Here is a 19,725-nt window from a genome sequence, read left to right as displayed (position 1 = left end):
TGTAAATTAGGACCTCTCACACCAAAGGGAAAATCCCCAAATGAGCCATCCTTTAACAGAGATTCCTTATTATGCCTGTGGCCTTCCATGATAACTCTAAATCAGATGAGCACATCTAAGTCAGATGAGCATTCTCCATCACATAATAAACAAGGGGAGCCAAGCAAAGGTGAGAATTAGGACCTGAAACCTTCAACAGCTTGCTTTATCTTGTAGCGAAAAGGCTCCGATCTGTGCCAGGTGCCTTGGAAGACGTGCTTTGTGTAAACGCTTAATGTGAAGTAACGAGTATAGTACATGAATGCAGAGCTATCATTTGATGATGAGATGGCTACGTCTCTGCAGCAGTTTCTTTCAGCTTCCTGCTGTTGAGGAACTAATGAGAGCAGGCAGCTTCTCAAAGACAGAATAGTTTTTGCCTGGGGAGTTAATGAAAACTAGGTTTATCTTACTGGCTTTGCTGCAGAGTGAAGGTGGCAGAGCTGTATGGCCTGAGGAGGGTCTCTTAAGGAATCACATACATGTTGAAAATGAAAGCTTAGAAAGGGTGCCCGCAGGATGAAGAAAGAGAAGAGGGAACTTTGACCTAACTGAGAGATGAGATGATTGAAGAAGTGATGTGTTCCATGTTGAAAGACCCGTGAATCTGAAGGTATCTAGACAGAACCACATACACTGCACCGCCTTGAGTTATGGAAGACTCAGGTTTCTGACATTGGATGCCCAACCTGAAGAAGCTCAGCCAGATGCTCATTTTTCCATCAGTCAGTATGTACTGCTACATATCTACTTTGCATGATACCTAGAGGTGTTCATGTAGCTGACCATCAATGGTGGCCCAGGTGTGGGGGTATGTGTTTCTCTGTACTTCTTTTAGAAATTGCATACCCATAAACTCACTGAGGAAAAGGCTGTGGAGTCTAAAACTGTTTCCGAATGGAGCTCTCATAATTTAGCCTTTCTTTATTAAAATTATTCCACTTTTCAGTGACTGTGAACCCTGACTGCGTGAACCTGTTTGCAAACAGTGGGAGCCTGGAGTTCGTATCACTAGCACAACACTAGAGCTGAACTGCAATGCAGCGTGAGAATAAGGGTTCTGCTCTACAGTTACAGCACAGGAAACACCAACCCTAAGACAAAAAAGAAGCTCTGAAAGTGTTACAGATACTCGTAAAAGTGTTGTCCCTTGTGCTGTGAAACACAGTTGCTGATTTTGCCTGTGCTCTGAGTAATCAGCTGGACGTGAAATACAGCTCTGAGGACTGGGGTAGCTGACAAGAGAATTTAGGTTTACCAGATTTCAGTAACACCAAAGGCAGTTGTTGTTGCCTGTCTGAACTTCAGTCTGAGATGGAGCCTTTCTCATTCAAAACATGCAATGGCATTCTACATTTATTTCACTCATCACGTACTTTTAACAAGCTTTTCTATATTTACAAATGAAAAGTGGGTTTATTTTGGAAGGAACACAGATTTTAAAGGATTAAGAAGATTTTACAGATCTTTTTGCTTTCCACATGACTAGGAAGACAGATTTACTTCCGTATGGAACACGTAATGTGCTACCCCTTACTGGAGTATCATCCAGAGATAGCACAAATTTGTTAATACTCTGGAACATGACTCCTCAACTGTATTTTCCAGCTCTGCTTTAATGTACTATTCCATTTGTACTGTTTAATTAAGGTCCAAAAAGGCCTTCAGTTAGTGGCCACACTATCATCTTGGTTGCTTTTAGACTCAGTAACACTTTATGCACTAGAAGTTCAGTTCCCTGCACACAGTGTAACTGAGAGCAAATACTCATTGTCAGCATACCAACTCCCTGTAGGGCAAAGCAGTGGCAAAGCCACTCAGTCTTCCTCTCAGTGAAGAGCAGGAGAAAACAATGGGCCTTGTACTTCAACCTGCAGGTCAGGCTTGATTTGTAATTTACTATTAGATTGCAGAAGTGATGCAGCTTATAAAAAGAGGCAGTGCACAGCTTCTGCTGGGAGTACTGAGTTGTACCTAGTACAGAGGCTGCATCTAAATGCGGACTTCTCAAGGAGGGTACTTAACTTGTACAATATTTGGCCCTCTGAATATGAGGTTCTTATTTTTAATGAAGATATAAAACCAGAATGACTTCATATGTTTAATGTCCCTCATTCTGTTAAAGAACTCAGTGTAAGGCCTATAAAATGCTATTTTGCTTTGTCAAATGCCAGAGAAATTACTGCCCAGAAATGTTACTGTTTATCTATATAATCTGAGCAATGGAGCAGAATTTTGTAAACAGATAAAAGTCTCCCTTCTAGATACAAACGATACTGGTGTCTTAGAGAGTATTAAGTGGTATCACACTTTTCAAGTGAAGTCAGTTAACCTGCTGGTCTCACTGTGCATCTGTATTCAATCCTCCCATGCAATTCATGAAGCTTCCCCCCAGTTAGCAATTAATAAGTACTAAGTTAGTTTTATATTTTTCATTCACTCTTCTAATGGGAAATATAGATACTTTTTTTTTTTAATAATTACGGAATAGCACCACACACATCAGCAAAATTCTTATTGACAAAGTTACTTATCAATGGGAGTGCATATATTCATAACTGGTCCTAAGCAGTATCAAGTGAAATACACATACGTGAATCTTTGAGAGAAAGGTAGCCTTATTGATGCTTGGCTGTGGATTTGGGCAAAAAGTGAAAGTAGCTTCCTCTTAACATATTGGCTTAAGCACCAGTAGAGGTGACTTATGAAAATGCATTTTAGTTTTTAATTGAGCATACCAGGAAATTGCACATGGTCTGTTATCCCGTTGGGACTGATGAAAGACTGTTAGTTAAGCCATAGTAACCTGGTCACTTGTTATGGTCTATCACAATGTGTTTCCGCATCTTCTCATAGATGACTTGCAATAAATTAAAAGCACTCTAGAGACCCAATTTGGGAAGCAGAACTTGATCGTGTAGGATATTCTTTCCCTAGTACATTTTTTGAGAAATAGCCCTTTAGCACTCTGTGGTCTTTAATTGCGATCACATCATGTCCAGAGAGAGAAGCTTCACTAAGCTTGTGACAATTTGATTATTATATGGAGGGAGATCTTACAAGGCTGGCCTGAACTATTCCAAAAGAAAAGTGTGAGGGGTGGTACCAGCTGTGCATGCAAATAACTTGGCTGGGGGAGCTTGTTTTTATGGTTTTGTATTTCACATCTGCACAGTCCCAAAGTAAATATAGTTCTGTTGTGTACAACTGACTCACAAAACAGTATGTGCATGATTTACCTTTGCTCCAAACCTACAACGTATCGAGCTATTCCATCTAAATTATGGAATTCAACCACTCTTGTTGTGGTTTTTTCATTTTAATCACTACCCCTTTACTTCTATCCAGGCAGGTAAAAATGTGGCAAACATTTCTTTTGTCCACCAAGCTGAATTAATGCAGCAAGTATTTAATTTGCTGCTCCAAGCTGCCTGCTTATGAAAACAAGCTAGTACCACTTTTTACAGTGTCATTCAAGACAGACGGATATGATTATAGGCAGCTATATGTTATCCTCTAGTCTTCAAAAGACGTTGGTCTGCTATTCTATATCCAAAGTGTGTAGCTCAGGAGAGTCTTCCAAAAAGGGAAAATTAAGGTAATAAACAAACTAGTAATGACAGCAAGGAGAGTATAGACAGCTTCTTGTAATCTAAGTTAATTTACATCTCTTTCCCGAACCTTATTTTGGTATCATTTGAGTTATCTATGCAGCTGAGTCACTGGAAAGGTTTTTTGGGGTTTGTTTCTTTTTTGTTCTTCAGCAACTTTCAATCTCCACTGATGCATGAAGTCCCAGAGCACCAAGGCAGCAGCACAGACAGTTCGGCAAGCAGTTTGGGAAGCTCTGTCACAGCATGTAAGAAGGTAACTTCTAAGTTTATGTTATATTCAAAGGCAAATATATGCCAGGTTATAGCTTTGCTTTTTAGCTTTTGTCTTTATTGGGGAATACAAAATTGAACTGATACCTAAAAAAGAAAAGGACTGATGCAGCAAAATAAATTCTGGGTGCTGTTACGGTATCTTGCAATTTTGTCTGCCTGGTCTATACTTGTCTGGTCCCAAAATGTGTTATACATGTATGGGAGATAAACTCCCCCTGAACATTTCTATTTTTCCTCATTATCTGACGATGTGAAATAAAAGCAGTGCATAGCGTGAATACCTTCAGGACTGCTCTTCAATAGGTGGCAAGTTTCTGGAACCCAGCCTGAAGTTCCAGAGCTTTGCTTCTCTCAGGTCAATACAATGGAGGGTCCTTCATGAAACAGCTTTTCTGCCTTCCCTCATATCTGACCAGAAGGGTTTCAGCAACCCAGGAGGTAGTATAGATTTGACCATTGCTGGTTTTCTTGCCTCAAAATGGGTTTACATGTAGTTATTTAATTTAGAGGAATCGGGGGGGGGAAGCAGTGCCTGTGTGTGTATGTATGTCATTAGGAGGAGTCAGATAAGACTGACATTATTTTATGCATGTAGGTAATTTCAGTACAACTGAGAATACACAGGTGAAGACCATGGATGCTTCCTTTTACTCCTCCTCCCCAGGGCCAGATTATGGCAGTACAGTTCGAGGGAAGGGGGCAGTACCAAAGACCTAGAGAGGAGGGCACGCCATCTTTCATCTCTCACTTTGCAATAACCCTCAGAGCTCTACTGTCTCCCACAGGCATAATTCTAGAGCTGATAAGAAAGCGTTTGTTCTAACACAGAAATGTTATAAAATTTCACAGTTCATTCAGTTTTCCCATAATTCTTACTTTTTCTCATTTTCCTTCCACTAGTAGTAATAATGCTTTCCTTTTGTTTGGGTTTTTTTCCAAAATAACAACAATATATATTTATATACGTAAGCAGAGAGAGAGAAAGATAAAACATGTAAAAGATAAAGATTTATTTTCCTCATCCTGAAAACCACACTGTGGGTGTGGGGGGTGAGTATTGTCTGTCTACAGAAATTTTGTTATATGTAAAATCATTGATATAAAAAAGAACTCAATAGACTGATGTGTATGCTGGGACTGGGCTTCTCCAGCTTACCCCAACACAGCTAAAAGACAAAGTGTCAATATTTCATTTGATCAAAGGGTTTGTTTATTTGCAAAAGAATACCTGATTTTTAAAAAATGCTGCTGACTGTAATTGGAATCTTCATAATGGCAGAAATAGGCAGAAAATCCATTGTGTGGGAGAACATCTTAAATTTTCATTTAATCTCAGCGTTGTCTATTTTATGTACGATTGAAAGACAGTGGCACAGCACTGAGAAGTGCTGCCACTGTGTTTACCAATGCTCCCAGCTTGGTCACCTTCAGAAGCACCACTCTCTTTTAAAGGCTAGCCTTTACCACATGATTTAGAGCTGCTTCACCTGCCTGATCCCTTACATTTGAACTTTTCATCGTAACACGAGTCGATTTTATGATTGTCGGCACACTAAAAGAAGTGATTCACTTCTGCCAACACTTCTGACAAACAGCAGGATATTTTGGGCTTCTTTACAGCATCGTCACAGAATGTGTTACCATTCTTTTTTTGTGTGGAAAAGGATGAAGAATTACCAAAAATAGGCCATTACCTTCTCTTTTAGCCTCTGTTAGTTACAGTGATTTTTAAGTTAGCTGTGTAATTGGTGGTGGAGTGAAACACTATGGGTTCCTGCTGCAAGGGAACAGTTTAAACAGTTGACTTGCAGGTTTGAGTAATTGTATTTGGCATGAACGGCTCCTGTCAGGAACCATATGAGATGTGGCCTGTTACTACACAGACCAATCTGAACAAATGCAGAAGATGTGCCCCTTGATACCTCATCTTATTCTGTATGTCCCACTTTCATATCTTTTTTGATGAGTAGTAATTAACCAAAGCAATTAAGATGATCAGCCACGAAGACGCAGATGTTTCATTTGTGGAGCAGAGCCTTTTTAATGCTGTCTCGGTTATAGATATTTACTGTATTTTAATGCCTTATGATCTAAATCAGGGAGCAGGAAGCTGTTACACTAAACTGGTATGCAATATTTTCCTCTGGGAAAGAGTGACTTTTCTAATCCACACTCTGCTAGAGGCTGATTTAGTTCATTGATTCACAACACACTGAGTAATGCTGATGGCTGAGTCTCTAGATGGGAGTGGAAAACTTTTTTTTAGAACCATGAATTACTGCTGATTTCACATTTAGTGCATGATGCAAATTCATCCTGAATTATCTTCTGAGTGTGATGATCCTGCTCTGAACCAGATATACAGCAGTATAGTGTGTGCAGCTGTTACACATAAGTATGGTCAACGAATCAAGTTCTGCTTTCAGTTGTACCGTTGCAAATCAGAAGCAACCTCGCTGAATTCAGCAAAATTGCTAACAATGTATGTCAGTGGGATTGGCCCAGAACTTGTCTCAATTATATAAGAATGAAGAGAAGTACAAGATAGGAGGAGGAAATTTTGGCAAGTGATACTGTTTGCCGTAAAAGTGCAGGCTATATAAAAGAAGGATGCTGACCGACTGCTGAAGTAGTACAGGTTTAGGTTTCTTATCCTTTGGTACAGACCAGCTCAGTATATTTTGAAAATATGCTTAAATGCAAAAATGGCAATCAGCATGTACTGGTAGAGTTACACCTCTGAGGAATACCAGTTCTCACATTGCATTCGGTTAATTCATTAGCCCTGTTAATTTAGGCCAGCTCCTTCAAGCATATACGCTTTTGATCGTCGCAGTCATACATTATTTTACTATAAGGACTTCAGTATATTCCTTTAAAAGCATGAATATCTTAGCAAGTTTTAATACATATGTAAACTCCCGCTTTATATAAACACGTGCACCTAGTTAACAGGGAGAATTGCCTTACAATAGTGAGATGCTGTAAGAAGTATTACATTCACTCCTACTCTATGTTTGTCTTTGACCATGATAATATTGCTGTCTGTTACCAAAGGAATATGCCGAAAAGTTCACATGGCTTCTATATATGCATTTTTGCATAGCAGGTGTGTGTAACCCTACTGCGATCAGCATTGCGGGGTGGCCCAAATTACCCTTCCTCCAAAGAAGTATTAATGGGAAGGTTCTGAGCAATAGCATGTCTGTAATGGTCCTAATGCAGAAACTTGCATTTCAAAAGGTAGAGTTCAAACTCATCCAAAGTTTACCCTTCATTCCTGCCACCGCTTATTCACCGCTTACCTTCCATCTCCTGAACACCATTCACACATGTAAAACCAGACCATACGCAAGGAGGCCTCTCCCACGTGTTCCTGCATGCCTCCCTTTCCCACAGCGCTGTCTTTTCTGAGTAATTTCCAGAGGCCTTCCAGATGACTTTGGGCCAACCTGTATTCCTTAGATTGCTCACCTCCGCCAGCTTCTGCTGCGCGGACTCAAGTATATCTGGTTTTGTTTTTCTCACCTGTCTTCTTCAAATCCAAATTGCTCTACATTATTTTCTCCAACCTCCAGTAGTAACAATGTTATGCCTATTGCACCCTTCTTCACATTTCTGGCTGCATTCTCAAGTGCATGTGTGAAACTACTTATGCACACATGAGAGCAGAATCTGGCTCAGGGAAAGCATCATCCTACTAACGTTGTTCATCTCCTTGAGGTGACTTAAAAATCACATGCTGTCCAAAACTTCCATGTAATAATTTCTACCCTTGACTTCAAAGTCTATTATGAAATGCTGCATACAAAAATTAAATGTACTATAAAGCCTTGCAACTTATAAACCATGCTGGAGTGACCCAAGCTTGGCAACTATGACCTGCCCCGACTGAAACATTTGTTCAGGAGAGTTATTTCTTCTGTTGGTGCTTTACCAGTATTTGCTGCCTGATAAAAACATCCTCTGAGAGAAAGATAGAGCTACCAAGGGTCATTTAACATCCCACAGGAGGAAAACTAGGAGAAGTTTGGACTGCCCAGCTCATTTCATGGGTTTATCATCTACAATATACATCTGCTATGATTAGCTGTTCTGAAATGTTGGGTGTGCACACCAAGTCCTTATGAGACAAAGAGTAGTACCAAGGATTTCTGCAGCTTGTTTCTGTGTGATAATTTCTGCCTATTCCAGTTTCTCAGAAACTGTCTGAGATGTGGGAAAGAAAGATCTAAAGTGATTAAGGCTGAAGACAAATTCACTGTCATTTTTAAGGAAATGAAACAAGACTGCTTGTTACAGCAAAACCTATTTGAGCTAGAGAACTGTTTCCTATGTATGCAAAATTATGTCTGAACAGGTAATTAGAACTTCAACCCTTGAGGATGAGAAGACCTAGAATCAGATTAAATCTGAAATCATATATATATGTAGATATGTGTGTGTGTGCGCGCATGTATATGTTCAATTCTTTATGTCTTCATAAAAGCCTCAGAGGATGGTAGTTTTTGGAAAGGAAGAAAAAAAATGCTTGATTCTAGATTTTACCAACCAGTTTATAACGGTTCAGTATTTCCACACTTGAAAACATTTCTTAAAAAAACAAAACAAAACAAAGAACAGTTTATAACACTAACAGGAAATTGTTTCTTTGGGATATGAAATATATTATTCTCCCCATCTAGTCTCAGAGTTAGTTATGGTGGCAGGAATCTTTTTGCACTGAGACAGGAGGTTATAAAATTTATTGAGTGCAGAGTTATTCAACTGATAAACCAGATTAGCTAGCAGCCCCCAAGAAGAGACTGGTGTTGATGTGAAGCATTCATGAGCCTTTGTCATTCTCAGAACAAAGTCTTTGGACACAGTGTTTTTTTCTGAGTATTTTGTGAACCCTAAATTTGTATTCCGAAGCTCTTTGGAAGAAATCCCATAGCAGGGCTGGAGTACTGAGAAACAAAAACCACAAAGGTGCAAAGCCTTTGCACCACAAAGGTGCAAAGCCTTTGTGGAGGGCACCGAAGAAGGGCACTGAAGGAGGCCAAACTTATGGACTGTGGTGTTCCCCATTACCTCCTCATCCATCTTCTGCCGACTTCTATTCAGAAATCAATACAGAATAATACAGGGAGTACAGTATTAGCTATCTAACTGGCTTTCTGCCAGAAAGATAAAAATTAGAGCGGGTGTTAGTCTGTGAGTGGTAATAAGCTTACTTCTGGATTGCCCCTGAGCATTAGAAAATTGTGTCAACTGGCCAGATCAGCTTTCCACAGTCATTCATCTTCCCTGAGAAATGAAGAGGCCTCACAAGTTCTTCTCATTTCTCTTCCTAAGGAAGGGATCTAGGCTTATGGATCAAGTGTTCCTGAATGCAAAGAAAATGTTCCTGTCAATGCAAAACGTGCAGTAAGGTAAAGGAAAGTACTGTGGATAGATTTTTTTCCAGGTAGAGCAACAAATTTATATTTTAAAGTATCATTATTAAAATAAAAGGCTAAAGAGCTAGAGTACAGTCTATTTCCATGTAATGCAAGAATTGCAAGAAGTACAAATAAAATAAACATCCGTTTCACAAACATACTTCTTAACATTGAAGACGATAAGCCATATAAAATGTTCAATAAGTAGCATCATTGTTGCAGCTATTCTTTTCCTGCTGTTACACAGTTGTCTTAAAAATGCTAAGGGTCCCTCTTTTTCATGGAATAATATTAGTACAGAGGCAGCAAGTAAGGTATTCAGTTCAATCTAAGCATCAGACTTGCAAAACTGGCTTTGCCTCTTTATAGTCTACAGATATCTGTAGCCCCATTTTGGTTTTGTTTGAGCAAAGCTTGTGGCATAAGCTGTAGGACTGAGTTGACATAGATTAAACGCAAAGTTTTGGTCTCAGGGTACTGACTGAGCTCAGTACTCATTACAGCAGGTCTTAAGTACTTTAGCTTCTCAGAAAGCAGAAAAATGTGTTTAAGAAGAAAGAGTTTGTAGCCTAGGCAGTCTCAGAAATGAGGCTGCTGGCAGAATAAATAGTACTGATCTGTTGTGGAGAGAGATACAGTAAATCATAAAGGCTGCAAGTTTGTGCACCCTGGTATAATTAAATAATTAGTTTTCCCAACATCTACGTTTATCACTTTAACACAGAACAAAACTCCTAGCAATATTTTCCGATAAAAATGTTGGGTTTAGGCATCTCCTTCAAGTATCTGCGAGGACTTTCAGTTCTGAAAGAAAGTAGGCTAATACTTTAGGGGATACATAAATCACTTGATTTAAGGTGCATTAACTGGACAGGTCCAAAAGGAACAGGGGTCCCAGTCTTGCCCCCCAAAGATTTTGTAGGCAAGATTTCCTTTTAGTTACAACAATAGAGTTCAGGCCCCCAAAGCACAGGAGGACTGAGTAAATTTTTTAATTATCTTTAACTATTTTTAACTATTTTAACAGATTCTCTGCAGTAACAGTCTGCTAGAATCAACAGACTACTGGCTGCAGAATCAGAGGACACCATGCCAAATTGGCTTTCTGGAAGACAAGTCAGAAAGCAACTGTGCCTCAGTAAGTACTCGCTGTAATCTCCTCTGGGGAAAAGTCCATTGAGAGTTATTTGGGTAGGGTGTGGGGCCGACCACAGTACATGTTAAATTAAAAAAAGTCAATGACTAACTGACACTGAAATTATAGCAATCTATCTATAGTTTCTGTGATTTCCAGCTTTCTGTTAAAAGCAAACATACAAAGCAAAAATGCATACAGTTTTCTATACAGAGCACATTAATAAAGATTACTGTGGAATTTTCCCCACATTTGGCCTTCAGACTTTGTGGCCCTCCATATTTTTTTATGTTCATAATCTGCAACTGATAAGAGAGAAAAATAAGCCAAAGAGAAAATGATTCCAAACCGTAACTTGTTAAGTGGCAGGTTGGAAAAAGCAGATGTCTAAAAGCCTGCTCAATGTTCTTGAAGGCATAGAGATACAATTAAAGAGAAAACTCTTTCCATATTAGATGAGGAGAAGTTGCTAAAGAACTCAAACAGAATTATTTTACATTTGAAATGAAATTTAAATCTCACTATTGTGGGTTATAATGCAATTAAGAACAGCTTTTGGTTAAGAGCATACATGAAGAAATAGGAGTTATGTTGCTTGAGACACTATCTAAATGAAACTGGATGGAAGTACATTGCTATGATTTAGCTATGATGGTTTTTATTTGATGAAGGGCTCCGGAGAGCAGATCCTTACTCAGAATCCCATTTTATTGCTACTCCCTGGCCCCAGTGAGCCAACAAGGGCTTTAGAAAAGAGCAGTTTTATCTCAGACGAAAGGTTTCCAGCACTGCTTATGCTGCACATAACCTAAAGGCCAGCTGAGGGCTCTAATGGAGTCTGCTGGGATTCCCTCAAGGACGTGGACATTTCAGCTCTAGCTGATGAAACCAGATGCCTGCTGTCAAGAAACTGAATCTCCATCCCATGGTGGCGATGGCTGGAGGCTTTGTGTCTTGCCTGGGGGTGATACAGCATGCTTGAGAACAGCGGGAGTGATACAACAGTGTAATTGCAGCAGTTGAAAGCTAGGAATACGGTCAAAGGTTATAGGGCTCAATTCACTGTCGTGCTGTCCACTGACTATCGGTTTCCACAAGACACAGTGAGCAAAATACACAAGCTAATCAGAGTGTGCTAGTGAGCAACCATACAAGGTATGGGGTGAGAAACTAAACAGACTCCTGTGTGTATTTTGGATGAGGCTGGGTGAAACAAGGAAGGGGATATTAAGGAGTAACATTCAGTGGTACTAATTTCCTAGACTCCCAAAACTAGACAGACAGCAGTTTCCTGTTCTTTGAGCATTCTGCATGTATTCTCCCAAGCAACAGGGTCACAATATTAGGAAGTACAAACATTGTTCAACTGCAGCTGAAAGGCTGTCACTTGAACAGTATCCTGAACACATTCTTAACCAGAACGGGGTCATCAGGCAGGTAATCAGTGGTTTCCTTGTTGTTTGATAGCGAGTTGTCTATGGGAAGAAGTGTTATATGTATAATGAGTGAATATGATGTGAACAGGGTTTGAAAGATTGTCTTGTCCTGACTTTCCTTTTCTGCTTTCTGTACATACTATTCTTGTCCAATTCTCTGTGTTTACATTTAGGAAATCAGGTTAGATACACCGGGATTGAGTCCAGGGGGCCAGGGCTAACTGTCGTAGGTTATTAGGGCTTTCTAGGCAGACTTCCCGCAGAGGCTAGGCAGGAAGGGGCAGCTGAAAGAGATTTCCGTGTGCTTGAAGTGAAGGCAGAGTGGGAGAGAGTGAAGGTAAATCCTAGGTAGTAGCGCTGTTTGTTTTCGTTTCTGTATTGGAATAAAACATCCTACCAGCTCTCTTTAAAATGTCCCTGGGTTGAAGTGTGCTGCCCTTCTTATTTCAGATCACCCTATCTGATTTTGCCACGCTGTCTGCTTAAAAAGGTTAAACTCCCTCAAAGAACAACTTCTACACCGATGTTACGAGTGTTTTTCTCCTCTTCAGAGAATATTGGAGTAATTGCTAAACATTAAATTAAACTTAGTTCAATTAACAATGATACTGTTTAGCAGCAGTTTACTGCTGCAGATTAGAATACATAGTTTCATGCTAATATCGTAATTAGATAGTATAAATTTTAAAGGTAGTTTAATTATGGAAGTCTTGTTTTGTTTGTTTCCGCTGAATGAGAACTTAATCAAAATCCACCTAATAGAATAAAATACATGGATTCATGAGACATAATCATTCATAAGCTGCACATAGTGACTTATAAATGTAATTAAAATACCTGTAATGTGACATTCTTATTACCCCATGGAGAGAGCTCATAAAATAACTGTAGTTTCACATAAATATATACCTTTGTCCACTCCGTTATTGCCAACTATCTTTCTCTGGACCTACATCAAATGTTCTCTGCTTTGGACATCCTTTTAAGCAAACCTTATTTGAAAAGAAAAAAATGATAGATACTTTGTTCCTACTTTCCCTCCAACGATCTAGATTATTTAATTACCAGTGCTGAACATTTGTGGTTGGCTTATGTTAGTCCAAGTTAAGAAATTTAAATTCTTCCTTAATTAGATGATTTATAGTTTCTTCTAGCATTGGACTCTCCTAAAGTGCAAAGTCTTAATCTTGCACACAGAAAAGTCACTTATGATTCTTCTTAGCAGTTCCTAAGACTTGACATTTTTCTTTTCAATGCCTGTGCAATAAGCATCAGCATGATTAAGGTGGTGTTGCCACGCTGCTAAAGTTGTATCTTAATTGTCTTTTAGGAATTCTTAATGAAAAGAATAATTTAGAAAAAAGTAGGATACAAAAACAAAACCAGAAAAAAGATGGTATTATAGTCCTGCAAGACATTTGGCATTCATTTACCTCAAGATGCATAAATCATAGCAGTGAATTTTCCAGAAATTCTCTGGACTTTCACACTCTAGACCGGCAACAGAGAGAAAAGCCATTAGAAATTATATTTGCACTGAAGAAAGATTTTCTCTCAAAATGGACCTAGACTCCAATAATCTCCCCACAAAATGTGACATCATGCCCTCTCCCTCTTCACATGGCCATCTTGTCCCAACACGGAGGCTGGGAAGCAGGCCTTCCTGCTCCACACAGCCTAACAAGGAATTGCACTTGAGAACCACTGATCTAGGAAAATACACCCTTCCCTTCCCAAGCAGTGTGCCTCCGTGTGAGGGGTAATGGCGTTTGCAGACTTCGGCAGAAATGCTGCAAACTTTTTGTCAAGTATCCCGGAGAAGTAGGAAACACAACCTTTACACCATTAAATGGCAGTGATAGATACGGAAGGCGGAATATCTCTGCTTTCCAATTAAAGCAATAAAAAACAGTGCTCATTTCTTACTTTAGCATAACAACATACCACTTTTTAAAGAATCAGGATGTGTCAAGGGCTCTAAAGCTCATTTTAAAATTATTTTATGTCTCCTTATAGCTGAAAAAAAATCTGGCTTTGCAGGCAGATGGGTGAGAGAACCGTTTCAATAAAGGGTTTAAAGATTTGAAACGTTCTTGAAATAGTCCAGCAACTTTTCCGCTTGCAAGTACTCGTACTGTGTAACAACATAAATGCTCAGACCAGAATACTCCATACAAGTATGCGTATAATGTAGGCTATATGCATAGACATATGCAGCGGTATATTGGTTAGATCCAGCCCAAGGGAGCAGCAGGAACACATGGCCAGAGTAGAGGGAAAGGGGAAGGACAGCAGCCTAAACTTTGGTCAAATTCAGTCTTGTTAAAGTACCCTCTCATTTAAGCGTTGGCTGCTTTTCTCTGACCCCGTGCCATTTGCACTTTTTCTCCAAGTTGTCTGATGAGTGCTGGTGGTAGCACAAAGGAGAGTGGAGGACAGCATGACTAGGGAGGTGGGGATGGTGGAGACAGTAACCAGCAACTCAGTGGGCTTATGCCACACGGAAGAACACTAATCCATCCGCAGCGCAGGAGGAAGAGGAATTGCAGCTTGGGGTTCTTAATTTAGTACGGGAGAACGTACTCAGTCTAGGAGACAAACATTAGCATCTCAAGGAAAGGAAGCAATGCTTATATTAGTAAAGGGTGGCAAGGCTGTTGGCTTGGTGAGAAATAAAACAGGTTGTTAAGAGAGCAAACAGGTGATGTAATTATGGATCATGTTGTCTGTGATCATTCATTTACTAATGAATGTCTGTGATCATTCATTTACTAATGAAGAATGTCATTTTGCCGTCATAGCAGCTGGATTTTCAGAACTGGCTGCTCACCTCGCTAGTCCGTAGCTTCGCTGTCCTAAGCAAATTCCTAAGCACTGTCAATATCATTGCAGTTTAGCCATCAAGCTTTTAAACAGATTCAGAAGGAGGTTAAGGATGTCATTACACACTAATTTGAGCTGGTCAGCTCAGGGCTTCTGTGGTCTTACCTCCTCCTCCAGCCCCTACTTCATCTTTTTTACTGCCCTGACATTTGTACAAATGTGCGGTAAGTCGGTTCAGACAGAAAAGTAACTATGAAATTAAGAAATTAGTTTTTCTGGCCAGTTCTTCCTTGAATCATCTCACCGTATTGTCAGACAAATGCCAGTGCTCACTCAAGTGATGGAACAAAAACATCCAGGAAGGAGCTCCCACAAATTAATTCAAACTGAATGATAACATATGCAGAAAGGGAAAATCTTTGGCAAGGTGTATTTTGAGGGGAAAAAGAGAGCAGCTTTCAGTTGAATTAAAGTAGATTATGAGTGGTTTTCATTCATTTCTTCACCCAAGTCTTTTTAAGGATTTGAAACTACGTATCTTTAGATGTTTAGGTACAAATATACAGATTTATATTTTACATCAGTCTTTGATACTAGACTTACTTCCAGGTAACTTGCTAACAATAGTGCAGACACTGGGTCAGGGTGTTGAAATCTAAGCACTGGGACATTTTGTATCTCTTAATCAGGGCCCCTATCTCCAGTGTGTTCTCCAGAGTCTCCAAAGGATGAAAGCATGCCCTTACTGAAGGGTGGAGATCTAGTCTTACAGAGTTCAGAAAGGAGGATGTTTCTTCCCAGGATTGGTAGTAGTCAACAAGGCCTTTTATACAGCCAAGTATGGAAGTGCAATCTTGAATCCCGAAGGAGAGGTTTTCTTGTTTGTTGGGTTTTTTAAAATCAAAACCATATGTGTGTTCCTGAATAGTGACCGTACATAGCTGAAACAACTGTTTTGTTTTATTGTGTTTGAATGAAGATTTACGTTTCCTAGTAAACGTAGCAAAGCCCTATTTGTCTGCATAAAATAGACAGACCTACATAGTAAGATGTTTGCCCTCCCTCGTGAGGTTGCATGCGCACCCTCAGCAGTGTGTCATATAGACAGAGGATTACACGAGTGTTTATTTTACCGTTCACTCAGTAATTAGTCAACCATCTTCAAGAACAGCATTGTCTCTTTCAGAAATCAAAATCCATCCACTGCTTTCCAGATTTAAGCCATAATTACTAGAGGTATTTTTAGTTTTAAGTCCCATCTTCCTATTCAGCCTGACGATACCTTAATTATATCCTGACAAGGAGCAGGAATCAACAGCTGCAGGCTAAATTGTGGCGTTGAGTCTTAGTCCTTTCTTGGGCATGTGTGGGTGTTCATGCTGCTGCGGTAAGGAATTGTACCTTCCAGAGAGCCCCGCTCTTGCTTGCAGAGAGAAGTAAGAAACCCTCCTCTTCACCAATTACTCTCTGCCTTACGGAGCACAGTGCAGGCAGACTGAGCACTAGTTTAAAAGACCACTGAAAGGATTACTTGTATAATCTGTAAAATATGTTTCTCTTTTTGCTCTTGTACATACTTGGCTCTGAAAAATATATCTTCACATATGAGCTAATGTTAAGGCAGAAATTAAATATGCCCTTAAAGGGTTGTATTTCCACATTTTCAGTACCACACATGTATTTGATACAGCAGCCAAAAGCTGCCTCATGAATTTTGGGGCGGGGAAGATTGACAATAGATTTTCTTCTCTTTCCCTGTAACTTCAGACTTGGGCACTCTTTAATCTTCTGTCTAGATCTGCCACCTTCTTTCCTGTCCCTCTGTGATACTCGCATACAGCAGTGTTTTCCTACCTGTATTTAAGAGAACCGGATGCTTAGCCGTACTCTGAGAAAGCTATAAATAAACACCAGGAGGATCAAGCGTGGTATTGCAGCTGTATCCCCTTCAGCATTTCACACTGGCATATTCTCAGTGCCTCCACGGTCTGCTTTATCAAGAAATGGGATTCTTGTGCTACCTCCAGAGTGGACATCTGTAACTGCTTGCTGCTGTTATAACCACAGGCTCCCTCTAACATGAATTGCAGTGTGAGGCTTACAGAAATTTGTTAAACACTAAGTATACAGGGCACCGGAGAAAGCAGATGGTGCATGTGGCATAAATATTTATTGGCATATTTTCTTTAAGTCATAAGTGACAATTAATTACATCAAACCCAAATGAATAAGCCTTAATGGGAAGAAAATATTCACAGCTGGTTTTGAAGCAACGGATTATGAAGAGATGACTCGGGATGATTCATTAATGCAGTCCAGCCATTAAAATAGGGATAGTCTCTAAAATATCAAGACCCATAAATCCACCAAGTCATTTGAGATACGCATCTTCTGAAGAGTAATTGGGACTAAATTTCAGGTACATTACTGCTAAAAATGCTGGAGGGAGAGCAGTATGACACATCCTTCTGACAACATAAAACATGTACCTAAAAAAGAATTGTGGCTGGGCTGGGGAGACACAGGAAAGTCACGTCAGGACCTTATTAAGGTGAACTTGAGTGACTCACAGAAGATAGTATATACGGGGTTGTCTGCTTTTGGAAACGCTCCATTAGGGCTTGCAAGGAGAGCGGTTGGAAACCTCATCTGCATGTTAGATAGCAGTTGTGCAGCTCATGGGAGAGATTTTGACATAGAATCAGAAAGGAGTAATGTGGTTTTTGTGGCCGTCCTAATGAAAATACAGTGCAAGAAGGGGAAAAAGCCTTTCTCCACTCACAGCTAGAGAGGGAAATTGTCACTCTCTAGTCATGCGAAGGACTGTACAACAGAAGGAAGGCCCAGACTTGGCTTCAGGTTGGTGTTTCCCCAACCTGCCCTGCATCCTGTTGAAGTTCTGGGCAGAGAAACCATCAGTAGAGTGCCATGGTCCTAGTTTAACAAGGATGGATTTTTTGATGGTTTGCAGTAGCCTGATCTCACTTTGGTGAGATAAGGAAGGTACCGCTGTATAGCTGAGGGATACCTGTCAGCAAGCCTTTTGAGTTATTTAGATTACAGTGCAGAAGGCGTGCCTGAGCTTTTTCATACTCTGGGGTTATCACTTGTAAATTCTCCCACGTGTGTAATACTGCTGCCTCACACTTCCATTCGTGTGCATCCTTTTGCAAGCAGCTGCGTGGCATGTCTAGTACTTCCAACCTAATATTTTTATTTCTACATTTCACAGCTGGTTCCTCTGCCAGAATCATTTTGGCAAGCATGGAAATGAATGCGAGACAAGCATTGCGTCCAAATGTTAATGGATAATTAGCTCTGTCTTCCAGAAGATGCTTTTTTATTCTGAGTCAGTATCAGGGTATTCCAAACACCTCGTAGAAGACATATTCCAACTCAAGATCCTCTTTAACCATTTAAATATAAAGGATCAAATTATACCGTGTGTGGAGGAGAGAGCCACATCTCTTGTACCATTCCCAGTCTTCTATCTACCAAAAAGTTGAGCTATGCATATTAGTTATAACTGTTAATAACTCCAAAAAGAAGTGATGAGAGCCAATGGCAGGGAAAATAAGTCACCAAAATTTAGTCAGTGGGGGAAGGAAATTGTAATCTAAAAGAAAATAACTGCAACATAAAAGCAACAACTGGCAATTTTCAGTTTCCTTATTTCTTATGAAATATCTCAGATCTCTACAAAAAGGAGATGTCAATCCTTATAACACATCCTTCTTCAGTAGGCATTTATCTCTATGCTCAGGGAAGGGAAACACTTGGGAATTACCCAGTTATGTTCTTCTATCCCATGACAGCACACCAATTCAATAGCAGGGCAGGAAACAAAATCCTGCCTGCTTCACAAAGCTACTCAGAGGTGGAGCAATAGGAGGCTAAATAATAGTAATGACAAAAGAAAAAAGAGTTGGGAGAACACTCTATAGAATATTACCTGACACTCAACAAATTTCAGCTAGCAGTTTGTGAACAGTTAGGATCTCTCTCTCTCCCAGAAACCATAGGAAAGTGTCTTTTCCTTTACATGCTTTATAATGAAGGTGTCACAAGCTTCCTTGCTCTCTACATGAAGGCATTTTAAAGAAGCACGGTATAAAACCAGAAGGAAGCTGAATGAAGATCACGCGTTAGGCATTATGAAACTGTGTGCACAAGAAAGCCACACACACACACACACTCCTACTTCAGATAATTCCCATTTCCTCTTCATTAGGGGGTGTGTGACTGCACAGTTATATCGTTAAATAGCTGAGAAATTTGTGAGTGGGCCTGAGCGAGTGCAAAGACCGTCTGCCCCCAGGCAGCTTGTCTAATTGCCTCTGTTCCAGTTCAGTCTGCTGCCGGCTGCAGCAGTAGAGCTTCTGTTAAGTAAAATGAGCAGTTGTTTATTACACAGATAAACACACGTGCCCAATGACAGTGTGAGAACTAGAAGACTGTACTAGGGTTGGAAGTTCTTCTGCATAGCTTTGTGCTCTTAGCATTCAGAGCATGAAAGCTAACTTCCACTGTAAGTTGCACCTAATTGCAGTTGAGTGTTTTGCCATAGGTGTTTTCTTCTCCAGAACTCAGGACCTTGTATAGACAAAGTGTATGTTCATGCACCCTTTGAACTGAAAGATCCACTACAGCTGTCCGTACAACATCCATTTTACCATCATAGTGTTAGCATACGGCTTTTTTTTTTGTCCTAGCTACACTGAGAAAAAGCTACCGGGATAAGCAAAGGCAGGGACAGGGCTTTCTGTTTTGTAGAGATATTTACCTTCTCAAAGTATCAGCATAAGTTAGAGAACAATCAGGAACCACACCACATAGTGTTACTGAAATTACCTAAAACACCACTCCTGATAGTATTGCAGGAAGACTGGCTCAGGCTGAGGTTTCTAGTTCCTTTTCCAAAAAGATCCAATCCAATCCTGTCGTGGTTTACCCTCATTCGGCAACTGAGCAACATGCAGCCG

The 19,725-nt window shown here is 40.0% G+C and overlaps 1 protein-coding gene across 1 annotated transcript in view; it reads left to right on the top strand.

The window, feature by feature from the left end:
* The first annotated feature begins 3,817 nt into the window (after positions 1 to 3,817).
* The window catches only part of SPHKAP (SPHK1 interactor, AKAP domain containing), a 55,055-nt gene continuing 39,147 nt past the window's right edge, over positions 3,818 to 19,725 (top strand). Inside the window, exons 1-2 of the mRNA XM_009286689.2 lie at positions 3,818 to 3,906; positions 10,377 to 10,487. Coding sequence (XP_009284964.1) covers positions 3,823 to 3,906; positions 10,377 to 10,487 — 195 coding nt within the window. The 5' untranslated portion in view covers positions 3,818 to 3,822. The remainder of the gene's footprint in view (positions 3,907 to 10,376; positions 10,488 to 19,725) is intronic.

This window comes from Aptenodytes forsteri, unplaced genomic scaffold, assembly GCF_000699145.1.
Source record: "Aptenodytes forsteri isolate BGI_AS27 unplaced genomic scaffold, ASM69914v1 Scaffold184, whole genome shotgun sequence".
Taxonomy (NCBI): domain Eukaryota; kingdom Metazoa; phylum Chordata; class Aves; order Sphenisciformes; family Spheniscidae; genus Aptenodytes; species Aptenodytes forsteri.
This window is presented reverse-complemented; position numbering and strand designations above follow the sequence as displayed.